Source organism: Rattus rattus, chromosome 8 (genome assembly GCF_011064425.1).
Source record: "Rattus rattus isolate New Zealand chromosome 8, Rrattus_CSIRO_v1, whole genome shotgun sequence".
NCBI classification, from domain to species: domain Eukaryota; kingdom Metazoa; phylum Chordata; class Mammalia; order Rodentia; family Muridae; genus Rattus; species Rattus rattus.
In genome coordinates this window covers 30,814,544-30,835,748 of record NC_046161.1, presented here as the reverse complement: position 1 = coordinate 30,835,748, position 21,205 = coordinate 30,814,544, and the positions used below count along the sequence as shown (strand labels likewise).

At 44.5% G+C, this 21,205-nt stretch overlaps 2 protein-coding genes across 2 annotated transcripts in view; one reads left to right on the top strand and one right to left on the bottom strand.

Annotated features, from left to right (window-relative positions):
* Positions 1-8,851: 8,851 nt before the first annotated feature.
* Rpusd4 (RNA pseudouridine synthase D4) lies at positions 8,852-16,478 on the bottom strand. The gene is made up of 7 exons (XM_032910568.1): positions 16,210-16,478; positions 15,678-15,843; positions 13,548-13,749; positions 12,948-13,041; positions 12,725-12,869; positions 11,226-11,323; positions 8,852-9,757 (listed from the first exon to the last, which is right to left on the bottom strand). The coding sequence occupies exons 1-7, from the start codon at positions 16,396-16,398 to the stop codon at positions 9,518-9,520; spliced, it is 1,134 nt and encodes a 377-aa protein (XP_032766459.1). The 5' UTR covers positions 16,399-16,478; the 3' UTR covers positions 8,852-9,517.
* Positions 16,479-16,509: 31 nt separating this feature from the next.
* Positions 16,510-21,205, top strand: part of Fam118b (family with sequence similarity 118 member B) — a 49,656-nt gene continuing 44,960 nt past the window's right edge. The window contains exon 1 of the mRNA XM_032910931.1: positions 16,510-16,590. The gene's annotated coding sequence lies outside the window, so the exon portion shown is untranslated. The remainder of the gene's footprint in view (positions 16,591-21,205) is intronic.

Here is a 21,205-nt window from a genome sequence, read left to right as displayed (position 1 = left end):
GATTCCAAGAAAGAAAACATCTGTGAGTCCAATTTTATCCTAATTTCATTTGGATTCCATGATAAAATACCACAACCAAAAGCATCTTGGGGGAGGAAAGAGTCTATGTGGTTTACAGTCCCTGGTTTCAGTCCATCTCTGAAGGGAAGGAGACACAAGCAGCCGGTCACTTCACACTCAGAGTAAGAGCGGAGAGAGACCCGTGCTGCCCGCTTGTTTCATTTAGCTTTATCCTGTCCTTTATAATTGGGAACACTCTGCCTAAGGAATGGTGCTGCCCACAAGGGGCTGCTTCTTATTACATCAATTAACAGTCAAAACAATCCCCTCACAGACACCCCCACAGGCCAACCTGATCTAGACAACCCCTCAGCTGCGGCTCCCTTCTCAGGTTGGTTTATGTTGTGGCAAGTTAACAACTGAAAAACTGTCACAGATGCTATTTCTAGCCCACTATGCCCTTCAGTTCTATGGAATTCTCCTGTAGTAGGTAAAGGGTAGAAAAAGTGAAGGTGGTTGTAGAGTGAAAGAGAGACGTCCATTTTAATTGATGAAACTAGAGTAAACCAGCATGAACTTAGTAATTTTAGAACTTAGAGGTTTTGTTGCCATGATAAAACATCATCAAAAGAATTCAAAGGATAAAGATTTAATTTGCTTCATCATTTCAATCTACAGTTACTTGACTCCACAGTTTCTGAGACAAAACATTGTGGCAGAGAATGTGTGGTGGAGCAAAGCTGCTGACTTCGTGGCAGCCAGGAAATGCTGGGGTGTAGGGGGAGAGGCTAGGTACAAGACAGAACCTTCAAAATCAGGGCTGGAGAGATGGCTCAGTGGTTAACACTGACTGCTCTTCCAACAGGGTGGCTCACAACCATTTGTAACAGGATCTGATGCCCTCTTCTGGTGTGTGTGTGAAGACAGTGACACTGTCTTTTTTATATGTAAAAGAACTAAATCTTTAAATAAATAAATAAATAAATAAATAAATAAATAAATAAAATGAACCTTCCAACTCAATGCTCCTAGGAGCCTACTCCTCCATTAAGACCCTGCCCCCTCCAAATAGTTCATTTCGCTATGAACTCATTGGTGGATTAACCCATCAATGAAGTTAGATCTCTCCTGATCTAATCATCTCTCAATAACTATACCAGTTGGGACCACGTTTTAAGACATGAGCTTTTAGGAAAGAGCTAACATTTGAACATCCAAATGGCAACACAGACGAACTGGATCTGGGGACAGCATAAAGAAGGACAAGACACAAGTGACAACATTTAATTATGCAGGTAGTAGAGGAAGAGGAGCAGGCCTGGGGTGAGGTAATAACCAGTCCACCTTAGAGAACCTGACCTAAGGCTGAACTCAAATTAACAAACTGGCACCTAGCACCAGTTTCCAGGTTACCCCCACCCCCAACAAGACCCGTGCCTAGCACCAGTTTCCAGGTTACTTTCCAACAAATCTGTACCTTCAGGTTACAAGCCTGCCCCTGACACCTCACTTCCTAAACCACCAATCAGGAGGAAAGCAGAAGTAAAGTTTATGGTTTGGCTCCCAGCACCAGCCAATTATGTTAACGGACATAATGTCCCCCAATAAGATGTATACCAGGATAGATATCCCCTTCTTGTCTCTATAAATTAGGGCTCCACCTTCCTGCTGTGTCAGGGTTGGCGGGGAGCCCAAGCTCAAGTTTGAATAGAGACCCTAATGTGATTGCATTGGATTCAGCTCCTTAGTGGTCTTTTTGGGGGTTCATGAATGTTTCTTGGCACAACACATGATATGAAGGTGCTATTGGGGAGCTCCATAAGTGTCATGACCATGGCAAATAAACATGGAGCTCAAAGAGAGACACACTAGCTGCCATCAGCACACAGGAGGAGAGTTCCAAGCTCTCCTGTATCTGCAGGTGAAAGTGGAGCTCATTGGACAACCTTAGCAGGGCGTCTGCCTAGAATCCTTCTAAAAGCTAGGATGCAAATGAAATGGGAAGGGCACAGTACAAGTTCTTGAATTGAAGCAAGGCAGAAGCCCTGAACAGGAGAGTCAGTTAGCAGATGTAGAGACACGTGTAGTTTGAAGGCTGGAAAAGGATTTGTGGGCTTAGGTTGAGCATTCCCATGTTGCAAAAATCCCAAATATCCAAGAGGCAAGGTACTGCTCTCAGAGTGGGCACTGGGTGAGCCAGCTTCCCCTCCAGACTCTGGAGAATGAGTACTTCTCAGAGGCACAGAACCATATTTCACAGAGAGCTAAAAACTGAAGCTCCACTTGAGCAACGAACTGGTATTTCTCATCACAATTTCTTATTTTTTAATTATGTGCATGTAGAACTTTAAGGGGAAGAAAATAAGGAAACACCATCTTCACATACTAATTACATGATTTGACTGCTGTTGATCAACATTCTAAGCAGGGGGAGTTCACGTTAGGCATGCCACAGGTTCCTCTGCTGTTTAACTCCAGTTTCTCAAGCCACACTTACAGGTCTTCTTATTGTAGCTGTGACGATTACAGATGTCACCTGATATAGCAAGACCACTGCTTAAGCAAGCCAACCCAGCAAGGATCACATAAATATTTAAACCCTTTCTTAGGAATAAGAGAACATAGAAAAAAAACTTGGTTGTTTTACCTGCCCCAAATGCTGCAGTGAGGGGAAGCTCCAACAGGGAGGTCCAATTCTCCTTAGAAGATAGGCACAGCTTCTGTATGCCCTACATGCAGGCTGGTGTTGGGTTGCTGTTTGGGTCCTGGGAAGCGGTCCCTGAGAGTTCTCCAAAACCTACCAGACCAGGGCCCACGCCTTCTATTTCTGAATCAAAGCCAATTAGTGGTATTTCCTAGGTGTCATATTCTTGTCCCTGTATCTTGAAAGCACAGATAGCAATGACAAACAAATGACGCGTGTGGCCTGCTGCCAAACTCGGACGCCATGATTTCAGATGATCAAATGTTACTGAACCTTTTCCTCCGTGCCAATAGGAAATGAGTCTAATGAGCTGAAGACGGGGCAAGGGAAGAGTTAGTCAGAATGCCAGCCAAAGGAGACCATGCCAGGCGGTGCCCACTAAAGATCATCTTGGCTTATGATGGTTTGTGCCCTCTTATCCTTAAGCAAGGGGGCAGGACTGGGGCTTACGTTGAGAAACTTCTAGTTGCCACTCCGTGATCTCCGGTGGGCATATCCTGACAGTTGCTTTGCATGTAGCCACAAGCTATATGCCTGCATAACTATGGACTGCCTTCACAAATGCTGAAAACATTTTAGCGACTATTGTTTTGGGTAGAATAGAAGTAACCCACTGGCCTTAGGAACCAAAACTTCCTGCCCTTTCAGGACAGGAAAGAGAAAAGTTTAGGATTCCCAGTCCTGGACAAACACTTCCTTAAATGACAAACATGTGCTGAGCAGACAGCTGGCCCCAAAAGCAAGCAGATTTACTATGAAGAAAGATGCAAGCCTTTAATCATCGTAGCCATCCATAGACACGTGTCTCAGTGGGTATTGCTGTCCTGTCAGCAGGAAAGCCTTCAAATCTCTGAAAGGTAACTTAGGTAACCATTGTCATAACCCGAATCAAGGTGGCATCTATGTCAAAACTAGCTCCAGACTGACAACATATTGCTCAACTATGTGACCACCAAACTTAGTGATTTTTACAATCACTAAAAGCAAATCTGATTAATAATTGATGTGGGAAGACTCAGCCCTCTGTAAGCAAGCTGTTACCCCTGGGCAAGGGATCCTGGATTGCATAAGTAAGCAAGCTGAACCAAGCCATGGAAAGGAATCTTGTAAGAATCGTTTCTCTGCTTTAATTTCTGCCTCCAGGTTCCCGCCTTAGTTTTCCTCAATGATACACCATAAGCTATAAGATGAAATAAACCCTTTCCTCCCCAAATTGTTGCTTTCGGTCATGGTGTTTATCATAACCACAAAAAGCAGACTAAGACATGCTCTGAGTGAAGACTACTTTTTAGATATTTAAATATTTTTTTAAAATAAAAGAGTAACTTTTTTAAATATTTATTTATTTTATGTATGCGAGTACATCATTGTCTTCGGCCACACCAGAAGAGGGCATCATTACAGATGGTTGTGAGTCACCATGTGGTTGCTGGGAATTGAACTCAGGACCTCTGGAAGAGCAGTCAGTGCTCTTAAACGCTGAGCCATCTCTCCAGCCCAAAAGAGTAACTCTTAATGTACAACAGAATCATGCTCTCTGCCTCCAAATTCATATATTAAAGCCCTGTGGTGTTCTGAGTGAGAAATGTCCCGGGTAAGATAGCTTGGGTATCTGAACACTTGTCTCCCTGTTGATGGCTCTGTTTGGGGAGATGGTGTCGCTCTGCTGTAGGAAAGCACATCACCATGAGCAGGTTTTCAGTGCCCATAGTCTCAACCCACTTTCAGTTCCTTTCTCTGCTTCCTGCTTATGGTTAAAGATGTGATTTCTGAGCTTCCTGCTCCAGCTGCCTGCTGCAGTGCTGCCTGCAAGCTAGGGGAGAAAAGGGTTTATTCGGCTTACATTTCCATGCACCATTTGCTATTGAAGGAAGTCAGCACAGGAACTCAAACAGAACAGGATCCCGGAGTCAGAAGTTGATGCAGAGGCCATGGAGGAATGCTGCCTTACTAGCTTGCTCCCCATGGCTTCCCAGCCTGCTTTCTTCTAGAACCTCAGACCACCAACCCAGGGGTCACTCCCCCACAACGGGCTGAGCTCCCACCCCCATCACTCACTAATTAAGAAAATACCTTATAGCTGGATCTTATGGAGGCGTTTTCCCAATTGAGTGCCGTGAGACCCCCGTATCAGAAATTGGAAACTAAAATTTGAAAGCTATCAGAGAATCGCAGTGTGGCCTTCATGGTGACAGTTCGTAATGACACAGAGCAGGATAGCCAACGCAGCAAGTTCTCAAGCCTGCTCCTAGGTTGTGCCAGCCTAGGAAATGATCTCCCTCTGAACATCAGGGAGCTAAGCACATTCTCCTGTTTCTTGAGAAAGTTCTTGAGAACTGTACACTCTGGGTACTCTCAGTCTACTGAACATTCAGTTTGCCACAAGAGAATGAAGTTTCCATCAAGAAGACACCCAGAAGGGTATATAAGGACACACATCCAGTGGTTTTTCTCGTGTGCCCTATTTCACTCTTTTTTCCTTCCACACTTTCCAATGAACTTTTACTTCTCTATAAGTCCCCATTTTTAAGGACATTCCTGTTGAACTGATTCCTCAAGCCAGTCAATCAATAGTTCCTAAGTGTCACATTCTGATCCCTTTATCTTGAGAAACATGGCATACTAAACACAGGAAAAACTACCCCAAATAAATAAGCTTTATATAACCTGATATAGTCACCTCACCTGGGTGGGCTATTACATTCACTGTGCAGAGTAATAGCAAGAAAACAGGGAGGGGGGTTGGAAAGTGGCATTTTCAATCCAGAATTCCTTTGTCCTTAAGATATATATTCCAAGACTCAGTGGATAATCACAAGCAGATATTGGGGCCAGAGATGGATCAGCAGGTAAGGGTGCATGACACCAAGCCTGACAACCCGAGTTCAACCCCCAGATCCCAAATGGTGAAAGGAGGGAACGGACTCACCCAAGTTGTCCTCTGAGCTCAAATAATACACGTGGTATGGCACACATGTGCATGCACCCTTAACCAAACCCACACCCACACCCACACCACACTCTGTTGGTTTTGTTATGGTGGTGGTAGTTTCTGTCTGATTGGTGTTTTTGTTTTGTTATTGAGATAGGATCTCTCTACGTAGTCTTGGCTGTCCTGGAACTCATTTGGTAGACCAGGTTGGCCTCAAACTCACAGAGATCTGTCTGCCTGCCTCTGTCTCCTGAGTGTTGGGATTAAAAGTGTGTATCACCATGCCCAGCTTCAGAATTCTTTAGGTTAAAACAACCAATTATAGCAATATATTATAATAAGTGTGTTTTTTTTTTAAATGTTTCTGCAAGAATACCCTTGGCAGCGAATAGGGAGGCAAAGTTTAGAACAGAGGCAGAAGGAACGCCCATTCAGAGCCTGCCCTACGTGTGGTCCATACATATACAGCCACCAAACTAGATAAGATGGATGAAGCAAAGAAGTGCAGGCCGACAGGAACCGGATGTAGATCTCTCCTGAGAGACAGAGCCAGAATACAGCAAATACATAGGCAAATGCCAGCAGCAAACCACTGAACTGAGAACGGGACCCCCATTGAACGATTCAGAGAAAGGACTGAAAGAGCTTGAAGGGGCTTGAGACCCCATATGAACAACAATACCAACCAACCAGAGCTTCCAGGGACTAAGCCACTACCTAAAGCCTATACATGGACTGACCCTGGACTCTGACCTCATAGGTAGCAATGAATATCCTAGTAAGAGCACCAGTGTAAGGGGAAGCCCTTGGTTCTGCCAAGGCTGAATCCCCAGTGAACAGGATTGTTGGGGGGAGGGCAGTAATGAGGAGAGGATGGGGAGGGGAACACCCATATAGGAGGGGAGGGAGAGGTTAGGGGGATGTTGGCCTGGAAACCGGGAAAGGGAATAACAACTGAAATGTAAATAAGAAATACTCAATTTAATAGAGATGGAGGAAAAAAAGAAAAAAATGTTTCTGGAACAAACTCTGTGATAGTCAGACAACTGATCTGATAACACAGCTACTAAGTAACTAAGGCAACTTCTGAAGAGTGGTATTATGAACCACAAGAATGTGCAGGGCAAGGGCACATCTACTGCCCAGGTGGCATAAGCAGGATGGTAAAAGATTCCATCACACTCTTCAGAATGGAGCATAGCATAAAACTTAATGGTTTACTCCTAGGAATTTCCTAAACATAGGTTAATTAAAAATGTAGAAAAAGAAACCACAGCTAAGATGGGGCTCCTCCATGTAGAGCATATGAAAGCTTCTCCATGTAGAGCATAGGGAAGTCCCTCCATGTAGAGCATATGGAAGCTCCTCCATTTAGAGAGCATAAGGAAGCTTCTCCATGTAGAGCATATGGAAGCCCCTCCATGTAGAGCACAGGGAAGTCCTTCCATGTAGAGCATAGGGAAGCTCCTCCATGTAGAGCATATGGAAGCTCCTCCATGTAGAGAGCATAAGGAAGCTTCTCCATGTAGAGCATAGGGAAGCTCCTCCATGTAGAGCATAGGGAAGCTCCTCCATGTAGAGCATAGGGAAGCTCCTCCATGTAGAGCATAGGGAAGCTCCTCCATGTAGAGCATAGGGAAGCTTCCCTGAAGCCTTTCCCAGTTGTGCTGTCACTCCAACTTTCTTCAGCTCAGCCCAAACTATGAGTTGTATCTGTGTAAAAGATTGCTTATAAAGGCCATAAGAGCTAGGTGTATCAAGACAGGGAGGCCTATTTCCATTGCAAGGGTGCTTAGCTTGGCCATCTCCTTCCTGAGAAACAAGGACAGGAGGCTGTTTCCAAACCAAGGCCTTATTAAATGGCAGCACTGGTATCATCACAGTTATAAATTACCCAAAGCCATCCCTAGAAAAGCCAAGCATTGCATACAGCAGAAATGTCAAACACAACTTTCAAAAAGTCTCTCCCTAAACGTCTAAATCACTCATTTAAACACATTCAAACTAGTAATCTAAAGACCAAATTCAACCTACAAAATACGTGCTTAGCTGCCTAAGTGTGTGTTTAAGTACATGGGCATGTCTATGCATGTGTACATGTGGGTCCATGTGGATGTGAAGGCCAGAGGATGACAAGGTCTTTCTTAATCAAGCTCTGTATTTTTAGATGGGGTCTCTCACTGAATCTGAACTTTACCATTTGACTGGACTGCCTGGCCAACAAGCCCCAGGGATCCTTGTCTCTGCCTCAACTGTGTGTTACTACTGTGCCCGGCACTTAAATGGGCACTGGGGATCAAACTCAGGGCCTCAGATTTATACAGCAAGCACCTGTGTCTTTTCCCAGCCTTCCTGAGTGTCTTAAGTTTGCTGTTTGGCCACTTTACTGAACCAGTATACAACCCTGCTATATTTCAAATCTTTGTCTTTATATCCACAGACAAGTGTTCTCACCCCTCATCAAGGAACCTTCTCTTTCCAACAGATGAAGGTCATCACAGAAAAACCATGACTGACCAAAAGTAGAGTTGTGAAGCCAGGTCCCAGCTGATACATCTTACAATATGATGCCTATTCTTAAGGTTCAGGGACCACTGTAGAACATGGGGAGGAAAGACTGTAAAGGCAAGAGGGCCAGGGAGTTTGCTGTGAGATCATGTCTCTTAGAAAGGTCAGAAGCAGAGTTGGGGATTTAGCTCAGCAGTAGAGCGCTTGCCTAGGAAGCGCAAGGCCCCTGGGTTCGGTCCCCAGCTCAAAAAAAAAGAACTTAAAAAAAAAAAAAAAAAAAAAAAGAAAGGTCAGAAGCTACATCCATGAAGCCTTACCACCATGGCTGCCAAGTATGACCTGAACAAGGATGACACCAACGGACAGGCTAATGTGGAAGGGAGGAAGCTCATGAGGCCTTAACCCTACCCAGAGAACAACAGGCAACTAAACAATTCTGAGGGGGAGGAAAGAACATGTCAGCTGGTTATCCGATACCAAACGGTCAGCCCTGAGAACATATATACAAGTAACAGACATAGCAGGCTGCATTTATGCATTTAGGAATGCACACAGAAAAACAGACATAGACACACAGACAAACCAATTAAAGAAAAAGAGACCATGAATATTAAGGACTGGGAGGAAGGGCAGGGTAAACGGGAGGGTCTGGAGGGAAAAGGGAATGATGTAAGTAGAATCTCAAAAAAAAAAAAAAATTAAAAACATATATTTCAAAATGTTTTTATTTAGATAGCAATAGATTGGGAGATTTCACAGAAATATCTGGATTTCCTGGTTCTCTAAAAGAAAATAGTAAATTTGCCCACAGGGCAACAATCGACTGGTGCTAATAACCCTTAGACAGCTTGTGTTTGGTCTGTTGTCCGCTGCCTTCCACCCTGCCAGCTTCAGCTTCACTCACTTATGTTAGCTGCCTGTCACTTACCTCACCCCAACAACCCTTTCTCAGGCTCACTGCTGGGGCAGTACAGCACCCACACTCTAGTGGACAAAACCCCTGGGCCCTTGATGCATGTTTATCCAAGACATCTTTCCAAGGGAGCACTCCTGATAGCTCAGCTTTCCTTCCTGTTGGATGAAGACAAGTCCTGAGCAGATTCGTCCTTTGGTTCTCCTTTATTGGTCCAGTCTGCTGCCTCCTAGGCTCTCCTCCATCTTGACAAAGTGACCAATGGAGGAGACTCCAGCAGGCTTTCCCACATTACAGCCCGACTGCCATAAATAAGACTTCGTTCTCCATTATAGTCCTGAAGCGGCCAAGTTTTTCCAACTTACCCCACCCGGCTCTTGTCATCTGTTCCAAGTGAGAAGTTAGCAGAATCCATGAAAGAAATTCAGCAGAGCTCTGGGGCCAAACTGCCCAACAGTCTTCACTGTGCTTCCACATGCCTGGCCTCATGGCCTCTGCTTTGATCCTCATTTGGCATATCTAAACCCAGACGATGCAGGGAACGTGCAAAGAAGTGAGGAAGCTTGCAGGCCAGGAGGAGTTCCTCTGTCCTGGAGCCCAGAGCAGGCAGGATGAGCTGCCTGGCGTGCAGATGAAGAGGGATGTAGCGGGCCTTTGACTGTTGTAGCCCCAGCTTCTTCAGTGTGCCAGCAGAAAGTTTCTACACAGAGCAAAGTCAAGGCCTTATGAGCATATCCAAAGACTGCCTGTCTGTAACTAGCAAAGCACTAACCCCTGAAACACCCAGTAATGGCTACCCTGCTAGAAAGGGCTTAGAATAGAACCTAGGTGAGAAAAATTCAACCATCTGGCCTTTTAAGGAATAGGTGCTAATATCAACCAATAAAAAGAAATTTCCCCCCATGGTTCTTTAGATAGCATGAAAGGAAGCTTTTACCTTACCACAGGTTCCCAACAATATCTAAGGTTCTGACAACATATCCCCTGGTTCTCTGAAGGCAGTAACTACTCTGACACATTTAAAAGTTGGAAATAAGTAGTTCCCATGTCTCGATACAGTATTTCTTTGTCATGACTTACTTGAGGGCTTTAACAAAAGAAAAGAATAAAAAGTAAATTTACCAAAACGTGTTTTTTTTTTTAATCTTCTAAATGCTTTGAACAATCATTTCAGAGGCACCCAAAGATCACACTTATTGCTATTGTTAAGACAATTAAATGTAACACTTCTTCTTGAGAGCCCTCAATTACTCTAGGGGCTGTCCTCCTCCTAAATGTGCTTATCTCTCCCTCTCTCTTGATGTCCCTGTTTATGTCTACAGTAAAACATTTATTAATAAGTTCCAATGTTGGTTCAGAACAGAGGAAAGAAAGAAGTTCTTGCTGCATATGGTAGCCCATTCCTTTAATCCCAGCACCTGGGAGGTGGAGGTAGATGAATCTCTGGGAGTTCAAGGCCTATCAGGTCTACACGATGAGACCCTGTCTCAAAAAGACCAAGGGGGCTTAAGATTGTCACACTGAGGGAAAGGCCATTCATTTGTTTATTACCTCAATAAATATTTTCTTCAAAACAACCATAAAAACCAAGGGTTGGGGGAGTTCCCTCTCTTATTTTGTTAAATAGGACAGTGAGTTAAACCACTGGTGGTTGGAAAGAGAAATGTCTGCCCATAGTCTTGGGCTTTGAACATTTGGTACATAATTGGTGGTGTCATTTGGAGAGGTGCTAGGACCCTTCCTAATGCTGAGACCTTTAATACAGTTCCCCATGTTATGGTGACCCCGACCATAAAATTATTTTTGTTGCTGCTTCATACTGTAATTGCTACTGAGCGTTATTTCGGTTCCTAAGACCTTCGGAAATAATGTGTTTTCTGATCTACAGGTGGAGAACCGCTGTGCTAGAGGAAGTGTGTCACTGGGGACAGGCTTTGGGAGCTCAAGGCTTTGCCTTACTCTCAGTTTGCTCTCTTTCTGCTTCGTGCTTGCATTTGAGACACAAGCTCCATCCACCATGCTGGCTGCTTGATGCCATGTTTCCCTACCATGAGGCACCATCTTAGAACCTCTGGGACTAAGATGCCAAAATCAACTCTTCCATATATAAACTGCCTTGGTCATGGTGTTTTACCACAGTATCAGAAAGTTAATACAACTGGTATTACCTGAGGGGCCAATCTATTCCAGTCTGAGTATTTGTGATCACCGAGGATTGGGCAATCCAACCCAAAGGCCAGGTGAACTCGGAGCTGATGTTTTATTCCTTAGGAGAAAAAGGAGAGTAAGGAGAGAACACCTGTGAGGAGCAAGAGACACGAAGCTACTACTGACACCTGCTTCAAGCCATAGTCAATCACTAGCAGCACCAATTACAATAAGGAATTATGGAGGAAACCATAAGCTGTGAAGTACCAGCAAGTTTAGGGAACAAACATACGTACTCTGGACAGCTATTATCATGACCTTACTGTCTACTACTACCCCAACTTTTTAATAATTTTACTATATAGTTGTAAACTATTTGTCTTAGGGTTTCTATTCCTGCACAAACCTCATGACCAAGAAGCAAGCTGGGAGGAAAGGGTTTCTTCAGCTTACACTTCCACACTGCTGTTTGTTCATCACCAAAGGAAGTCCGGAATGAAACTCAAGCAGGTCAGGAAGCAGAAGCTGATGCAGAGGCCATGGAGGGACATTACTTACTGGCTTGCTTCCCCTGGCTTGCTCAGTTTGCTCTCTTATAGAACCCAGGACCAGCCCAGGGACGGCACCACCCACAACGGTCTGGGCCCTCCCTCCTCAATCACTAGTTGGGAAAATGCCTTACACCTGGGTCTCATGGAGGCATTTCCACAACTGAGGCTCCTTTCTCTGTGATAACTCCACTATTGTTTTTGCACATTTCTTCCTTTTTTTTCTTTTTTCTTTTTTTCCAGTGCTCAGGATTGAACCAGGGGCCTTGTTTGGCAACCACCAACATTATCTATCATTAGAAATTTCCTATCTTCCCAAACTAAAACCATGAGCTAAAACAATGGCTACCTGTTTCTCCCCTGTGGCTCCCCATCATTCTATTTTCTCTATAAATCTGCTACTCTAAGTACATCGTGTGAGAGCAATCATACAGAATCTGGCTTCTGTCTAGCTTAATTCATTTAGCATAATGTTTTCAAGGTTCATCCATGTAGCATATGTCAAAATTTCATAATTCTTCTAAGTCTATATTAATTCTCCATTCGTCCCATCCTGGGCTACTACTAAGAACACGGGGATGCAAATATCTGCCCTTATATACCCAGGAATAGAATTGCTGGATCAAATGGCCTTTTTTTTTTTTTTTTTTAATTTAAGAAATGCTTCATAGGTTTTTAAATAAAGCTATTCAGATTGTGTTTTCTTGAAGCTCGGCAGAGCTTCCTATAATTCCAGGACTTGTGAGGCTGAGGCAGGAGGATCACGGTTTCAGGCCAGTGTAAGATACAAAATATTCTCCTACTTCCCACCATCATCCCCACAGAAACCCTAGTTTCAGATCTGCACGAGAAGCACAGGGTCACACAAGTCAACCATACCCACAGCCTACACACAACAGCCTCACAACAGGGAAGCTCAGAATAGGGAAGGATCCAGTACAAGGCCCCAGACGCAGCATGGTGGTTCTTACCAGTGACAGGCTGCAGCTCCACAAGGGCGGAGGACGGAGTGCTGCTCAGCACCTGGTACTGAGTTACCGCGATGTGCGCATCCCGGCTGGCCCGTACCTTTACCATTTTCCCATTGTCCATGCGGTAACTGGGACGTAGCGTCATCTGAAGCCAAACAGACCAAGATATGATTCCCAAGAAAGGGCAGAAACCCATTCATGCCTAAGGAGGCAGTGAACTCACCTTGTGGTGTTGCTGCTGCCCAGCCACTTCCTTCTCCATGATGGGGATATCCACAACTCCTGCCGAGGGCAAGGGAACACGCACAGTGATGGCCCTGAGGGTGACACACAGATTGCTGCTTTAGTCACAAAAGCCAGGTAGGGCTGCTAGGGGCTGTGGGCTTAGGACCTTTCTCAGTGGACTATCTTTACTGCACTTTTCAGCTTCCTGTCTATGTGAAAGAGATTTAGAACAGGTCACTGAATTATGGCTGTAGTTTCTCTGTATGTATGTATCGAGGGGATGGAGACTAGCTGATCCTAGAGGCTAGCTAGTTCATCAGTGAGTTTCAGGATCAGTGAGACACCCTATCTCAATAAACCAAAATAGGGAGTGACAGAAGAAAGAACCCTGACTTCCACATGTACACACACACACACACACACACACACACACACACACACTTGGGAGTGCGCATGCGTGCATGCACATAACCACTATTTTATCACTCAACATTTGAAGTACCAAGCTATCTCGTAGAAGTGCCTTCTATTAACAGTTCTGACGTACAGTGGACAGATAAAAGAGATGCCGGTCTTCATTCCACCCCTACTGACATACCAGTACTTCTTTTCCACCTGGCGGGTTCTAAACAGCTCCTGGACTTGATGTGCCATGTCCTTCTCCCAAGCCAAAACCATTACACCTGTGGTCTCTTTGTCCAGACGGTGGCACAGATGCAAAGGTTCTGCCTTGTGGCCATGAAGCATCTTTGCCAAGATGGGCAGAACATCACTGATGCAGAGCTGGACTCCAGGGCCACCTATGAAGGCAAGAGTCAGAGGCAGGAGTACTCTTGAGAGAACAATCTCTCAGGCTTGAGATAATCAACATCTTTCAGGCCATCCAGAGACGGCCCCACCTGGGGATCCATACCATATGCAGCCACCAAACCCCGTCATTATTGTTGATGCTAAGAAGTCCTTGCTGACAGGAGCCTGATATAACTGTCTCCTGAGAGGCTCTGCCTTAGTGATACAGATGAGGATGCTTGCAGCTAACCACAGGATTGAGCATGGGGACCCCAATGGAGGAGTTAGGGGAAGGACTGAAGGAACTGAAGGGGTTTGCAACCCCAAAGGAGGAAGAACAATATCAACCAACCAGACTCCCCAGAGCGCCCAGGAACTAAACCACAAATCAAAGAATACACATGGAGTGACCCATGGCTCCAGCTGTATATGTAGCAGAGGATGGTCTTATCTGACATCAATGAGAGGGGAGGCCTTTGGTCCTGTGAAGGCTTGATACCTCACCATAGAGGAATGATAAGGTAACGAGGCGGGAGTGGGTGTGGGGGAGCACTCTCACAGAAGCAGGGGGAGGGGGTGGGATAGAGGGTTCATGGAGGTGAAAGCAGGAAGGAGGATAACATTTGAAATGTAAATAAATAAAATAACCAATAAAAATTTAAAAAATCATCTTTTAATCTTGACAGAATAAACAATTGTCCTCATTTCCTAGAATTGTGCTACGAACACATGGTGAGGACTACTAATATTAATAGGCCCAGAGATCTCAGCTATAAAATGAAATGCAAGCCAACCATTTCCACACTACAAATTCAGAACTTGTATTTTAACGAGCACCCCAAGGGCTCTCAGGTAATAAATCTGTGAAATATGGTGGCTTTCTCTTCAGATACTGTGGGACTGTTCTCCACCGAAGCCTTCCATTGAAGACAGGCTAAGAAGATGGGCTCTAGCTGGGTGATGGTGGTCCATGCCTTTGATCCTACAACTTGGAAGGGAAAAGCAGGGGGATCTCTGAAAGTTCAAAGCCTACAGAGCTAGGTACAGGACAGCCAGGACTACACAAAGACCCTGTCTCAAAACAAAACAAAACAAAACATAAAATAAAAAAAGATGGAGAGCTAAGATCAGACATCCCTGAGTTTTACTATCTGTACTCACCACCTGTCCTTTCCAGCTTTGCTACCTATAAAATACAAATATCTAAAACAAATTAACCTCAACCACTCAAAACCTAAGCAGAGAATAGCAAGGCGAGAACCCATTAGGAAATCCAGGAGTAACTGCCACCAAGGAGTGATTTATTCCAACTAAAAAAAATTATTTTTGCTAAAATATTTACTTTCCTCTTGCAAATCTCGAACGAAAGTATTTTTCCCTATCAATTCTGACTCGCTTCAGCTGTCCCCCATCAGTACATCAGGACATTTATTAAGTTCCAGCCACTCTGGGGTGCCATGTTAGGTAGAGTCTAACACACAAATACACATCATTCCATTGCCCCAGCCCTGTGTATTATTTCCTCTTTCCCAGTTTTGTTTGTTCTTGTTTCTCTACCTCTCTCATTCTGAAATGAGGTTTTGCTGTGGCTGAGACTGATCAGAACACCGGATCCTCCCCTAGACCTGGGATGACAGTTGTACACTGGCTCCCAGTTCATTCGTTCGTTCTTTCTTTCTTTCTTTCATTAGACTGCCAGCAAACAACTTTTGGTATTTCTTTGCACCAATCCCTGTGGGAGGCTGCATACAGCTCACTGTCCGATATTTGGATGTGGGGACTAGACACTGGTTTGTGTTACCAGTAGTCACATACATGGGAATAATAAGGTTTAATTAACTTGAATTCAAGAGTGTCTCATAAATAAGGCTTCAGAGGTGACCCTGGATGGAAAAGGAGGCAGCAGCAATTTCCTCTCCTTTGCCCACATGGTTCTTACCATGGACAGGGAGACCATAGGGTTTATTAATGACCACAAGGTCTTTGTCCTGGTGGAGAATCCTTCGGCTCAGTTCCTTAGCAAGCACATTGGGGTGAACACGCTGTAGCTGCTGTGTGAATCTCACTAGTTCCTGCACCCTCCGCTGAACGGGGTTGGTGGGCACCTAAGGAGAGAGAAGGGTGGAAAAAGCTGAAAGAAGAACTGGGGCGCTGGGAACGGCCTTAAGTGAGATTTAGTGCGGGGAATGACTGTGTTGTAGAATTGGACTCACGTTTCCTTTGGGACCATACACAGTCATCTGTCTCACCTGCATACCCACGCGGAGTTTGGGTCTGTGTCGGGCAGTAGCAAAAGTGCCCACAAAGACATTGTCCCAGTACTGCCCTTTTCTCTCAGCGGTATTCAAACTTTCACACTGAACAGTCTCAACACTGATTTACTTGCTGTTACAGGACCTGCCTACCAAACCCCAAACCTGGGAAAGCCGCGAGAGCACTGCCTCTTGGGAGCAGAGTCTCTCCAGACTCACCCGCATTTCCTTCGTCTTTTGCTCTTGTTTCTGAGCTCGGAGCTTCTCCGCCAGTCTCTGAGCATTCAGGGGCCTGGAGGAAGTAGCTCTGGAACAAAACGACCTGGAGCTGGGAGTGAACAATTTCCCGGGACGCGAACTCATACTCAGGACCTGGAGACCAGGGGAACCCAACCAGGGCGCGGCCATCTTGCGGAGGGCGGGGCGGGACAGCGCCAGCCGAAGGAAAGTGAGGAGAGGGGAGGGAGGGAGATGGGGGGGGTGGTGGTTCTGTTGATCACGTGGGTAGATAGCCTGCGGGTCACGTGGGGCGGTGCGCGCTCAGTGCGGCTGCGCCGGCCGGTAGCTGCAGCTGGAGCGGTGGCGTTTGGAGCAGACGCGGTGAGTGTGTGGGGAAGCCTGGCTAGGGCTGGGAATTGCCGGTGCCCCAACGGTTTTCGCATGGCCCGGATCTGCATTCTTGGAGAGCACTGTCCTGGCAAGCGTGCCTCGCTTCGGGGCACGACTCCACTCAAAAACACTTCCCCGCCCCCGCGTCCTTTAGAAGTGAAGCTGGCTGCTCCTCAGTCTTTACCGGCACCTGTCTCGTCCCTCTTAGCAACCACGTCCTCGGCGGGTCCTCAGAGGGACGTGTCGTGTTCTTTCTCATTTTCTTGCCGCTCGCCCTCTGGAGATCCCCGGATCTCTCTTAGTCCAACCTCCCGCTTTGCGACTGCCAACCCCTTTGTTTCGCGTTGTTTGTAACCAGTCCTTCTCCTGAGGATGACGGTTCTTTTCCTTCATCCAGGACCCCCACCCCATATGTCCTACCTCGAGGGCGCTGCGGGTTTATTCTGACCTTCCTCTAGAGTTCGTTTCTTGGGGTCTCCTCTTTCTTCCCTTCTCTACTCTTCCCAAAGAAAGTAAAGAGCCCAGACCTTTTCCCTTTTGCCTCTTTTAGTTTTTTCCTTCCATGGCTTGAAACTGTCGAACCCTCTCTCTCTCTCCCTTTCATACAAGAGACTCCCGAACTGCAAACGACGACTCTCCTGTCACCAAAGGGCAGCTGGGAATATGAACAGCTGTTTTGGAATGGTAATTTCGAAAACACCTTGGGATGCGCATGCCGTTTGTTGGGGGAAGCTGATGCTAAAGGGATATCATGAGCACTAGTGACTTCCCTCGAGATAGCCGGATTGCATTTTTAGGCTTGGGTCTTTCTTCCTCCAAAAAGGATTAGCAGAAGGAAACCACATTATGCATGAAACAGTTGACCAGGTGAATAGCCTCAGAAGACTAGAAGTCGAAGAATGTAAACTTCATGTGATAGTTGGGTCTTTGAAACTTCTTGAGAAGTCCCTTGCAAGTGGTATTGTAGAGAACCGACTGGTAATTCAAAGCAGAACAGATCAAAGAGGAAAGTATATCCGGGAAACCAACTAGGCTGCTGTAATGTAGATGATCATTAGTGAAGTCATGTCCTGTTCCGTGGTCTTTACTCCCCCGCTAAGTGCTGTCCTTGGTGTGTGAATTGTCAATTACAACAGACAAGGCATGCCATTGGCAGCTGCTGTTGATGTGAATTACTTGAGGCCTTTTATTTTATTTTTATTTTATCTCCAAACCTGTTAATTTAGTAAGTTCACAAATATTTATGAAGCTGCAGTGTTTCTGAGTTATGTTGATTTGGTTTTTGTTGTTTTTTGGTTTTTGTTTTCTGTCTGTCTGAAAGGTTTCATATTGTAGACCAGGCTAGCCTGGAATTCATTGTCTGTCTCTACCTCCCTAGTGCCAGGATTAAAGACTACACCCCCAAGCCCAGTCTGTTTATGAGCATTTTGAATAGTTACATTTCTGTCAGTTTTTTTTTTTGACATGAAGAATGAAGGGACAGAATGATGGGAAGACTTGTCTGTATTTCTGTAATATAAGTGATTTGGATATAGAGTTCCAATGGAACAGTTTGGGAAACACTGTTTCTTCTTCTAGTGGCTCTGTCCCCTCTCACTAATAAATTCACAAGTAGAATACCTATATAAAAGTTGAGAAACTCCACTCTAAAAGAATTATCCTTTCTGATAATCTCCAGTTCCATGTTCTAATATGACTTAATCTGTTGACGATCACTTGTTAGTCACATGAAAACCCCTTTTCCCAAGACAGGACTTAAAAATCACATCAGTTTATCAACTACACTCCTATACTAGGTATAGGACCTTTGTGATTTGGAAGAATGTCTGAAAAAAATGTTTATACCTTTACCTTTCCTGAACTGTTCAAGTATTAACCCTTTTCACAGACTTGACTTTCGGTGGCAGGAAACAGAGCAAGGACACAACTCAGATGTCATTGTTAGTGACACAAAGATGTGTTCTTAGTTTTAGGCACACTCTATAATGTCTGAAAATAAAGACACCGGTCACCGAGAGGAGAAGACTTAGAAAAGTTTTTCTTTCTGAGATTTTCTGGGAAGAATGTAAAGATTTCAGTTTTGCTGTTCATCTCTACATGTGATTACAAAAGTTACAATTTCCTTAATGCTTCTCCTATGAATCGTGGCATTTCACAATTTAAAATAAGAGTTAGGGCTTGGTGTGGCACTTTAGTCCCAGCCCTCAGGGACAGAGGCAGGAGGATCTTTGTGAATGAGTTAAGCCAGGTCTACATAGCAAGTTCCAGTACAGCCAGGGCTACATAGGAGACTCTGTGTCAAACCAAAGCAAACCAAAACAGTTTATGCACCTACATCCTTCTTTCCTCCGAGTCTGTATGGCCCTCTTCCTCTTCCTCATTCAGCCAGAGCTGTTTGAGACATTCTCTTTTCTACTTCCTCACCAATTTCATGTTGGTGTTTTAATTAGAGACACCTCTTGTTCAAAAGGTTTTTTTCAGCCCAAAGAAGGAAACATTGTTACTGGGTCATCATTTTTACAGAGTACAGATCTATTCAAACATAGCTTATTTATATAACTACATAAAGAACTTGATTGTTGACTCAGTTGTATAGGTACTTGCCACCAAGCCTGACAGACTGAGTCACTCGCAGAAGGAAAACTGACATCTTTTCAGTTGTCTTCTCTCAGTGTTCGTATACACTGAGCACATGCAGGCAGGTACACGTACGATAAATAAATGTAATAAAAATTTTTAAACATGTTTTTTTTAAAACAAAACTTAAAAGATGTTCACCATCCTATAGAAAAGCACAAAAGCTGCATTAGTATTTCATAAATATAGATAATAACTGATTAATGAGATACCTTAACTTAAGCACCATACATGGAAGACTAGTTAGTTGCAGAATGCTAAGTTGTGCTCCTGAAACAAAGATTTGCCAGTTTTAGATTAACTAGGGATTCCATCTGCCTGAGAGCAAGCAGGAAGTGTTTGGTATTGTTTTATGATTTTTTAGGGAGATAAGTGATTAGCAAGAACTCACTGGTAGTTTCCGGGAAAGTGTGGTCTTGGGAGCTAGGTGATACCGGGCTAGTCCCCATTAAGTTACTGTGAACTTGACAGGTAACTTGGGCTTTGGTTTTTCATCATTTAACAGTTGATCTTTTTTTATACAACTCTGAGTATACCTTTGAAGGTTTTCAGAGAGCACTTCAGAACCTCTCTTTTGACCCTAACCGATGAAGTTTATTTCAGACTTACCTTGAATGTATTTAGCACCCACACAAAGAATCTAGATTTTGTTCCTCCCTGATGTCTCCTCCCCCATTTCACTCTACTGAGCTGATGTTTGTGGTTGGAGTTCACCTTTTACCTAATGAATGATATTAGAGGGATGCTTAAGGTTTCCTAAGCGGGGCTTGTTGGGGCAGCTCAGCATGTAAAGGTGTTTGATCCTTCAAACTCCATACAAGTGGAAGGGGAAAACCTACTTCACAAAGTTGCCTTCTGACCTCCATGTGCTTCCTGTGATAACCCCCCCCCCCCAAAAAAAAGACTTCTTAGGCCAGGTGTGGTGGCACACACCTTTAATTCCAGCACGTGGGAGGCAGAAGCAGGTGCATCTCTGTGAGTTTGAGCCGACCCCCCACGTTGGTCTACATAGTGAACTCAAGGCCAGCATAGTGGGACCCTGTTTCTAAAGAAGAGAGTCCCATAACTTTATAAGGTGGTAGGTTGTGGATGTGGATAGTAGTTATTGTTCAAAGTACCTTTTGTCTTTTTTTTTTAAAGACAGGCTACCTACCACTACGAAGTCCGTGCAATCAGAGAACTTACCAGACTAGCCTTGAAGTCCTAGTCGTCTGAATCAGTCTTCTGAGTGCTAGGATTGCAGGCCTGCTGCCACACCCAGCCGCAGACCAGCTCTTCCAAGAAATTCCTTTGTTCTGTTGCCTCATACTTTTATCTAGTGTTTGACCAATGATCCAGAAGGTGTAGCTTCCTGGACTTTGTCATTTCCTGAAGCATAGAGGTAGTAGCTATGTCAGGAGAGAATGCTAGAGGTGGACCACATGAGGCTACTAGCTTAGGAGTTCAGTCTGTCCACAGTCTGTCCATACTCAAAGATCATCTGGGAACAAGGCCAGCCTAAGTAAGCTATGTAAGATACTCTCAAAAGAACACGTAAGCAAAAATACAAACAAAACAAAACAAAAACAACAAAACTAAATCAAACCAAAAAACCCACAGGTGTGGAGGGGAGCAAGTGCTAAACTCCCGTCTATAGATCAACCAGTTTCAACAATTAACCAACACAGGACCAGTCTTATCTAAATCTATGCCCAATGCCTCCCCTTGACCCCCATAGTTCTGGCTCAAATCCCACAGATAGTTTGTTTGAAAGTTTGTTATCCATTTGTAAAAAGTAAGATCTTGTTTTTAACACAACCGAAAGCAATACCATTACCTACTTAAAAAGAAAAAAATGGTTAATGTTGCCAAGCAGGAAATGTTGGTCCTTTTTAGTGCTGAATAGACTAGATGCATCCAAGAAAGAGCTGCATATCTTACGTACACTTTTGATGGTGTGAATCACATTCAGGGATTTATGCATGCTAGC

Coding starts and splice junctions, on each gene's coding strand:
- Rpusd4 (XM_032910568.1), bottom strand. CDS start 16,398: ATGGCCGCGCCCTGGTTGGGTTCCCCTGGTCTCCAGGTCCTGAGTATG. Junction 13,042..13,547: donor CAGGTGGAAAAGAAGTACTG/GTATGTCAGTAG, acceptor TGTCACCCTCAG/GGCCATCACTGTGCGTGTTC. Junction 11,324..12,724: donor GGAGCTGCAGCCTGTCACTG/GTAAGAACCACC, acceptor TTTTCTCCTAAG/GAATAAAACATCAGCTCCGA.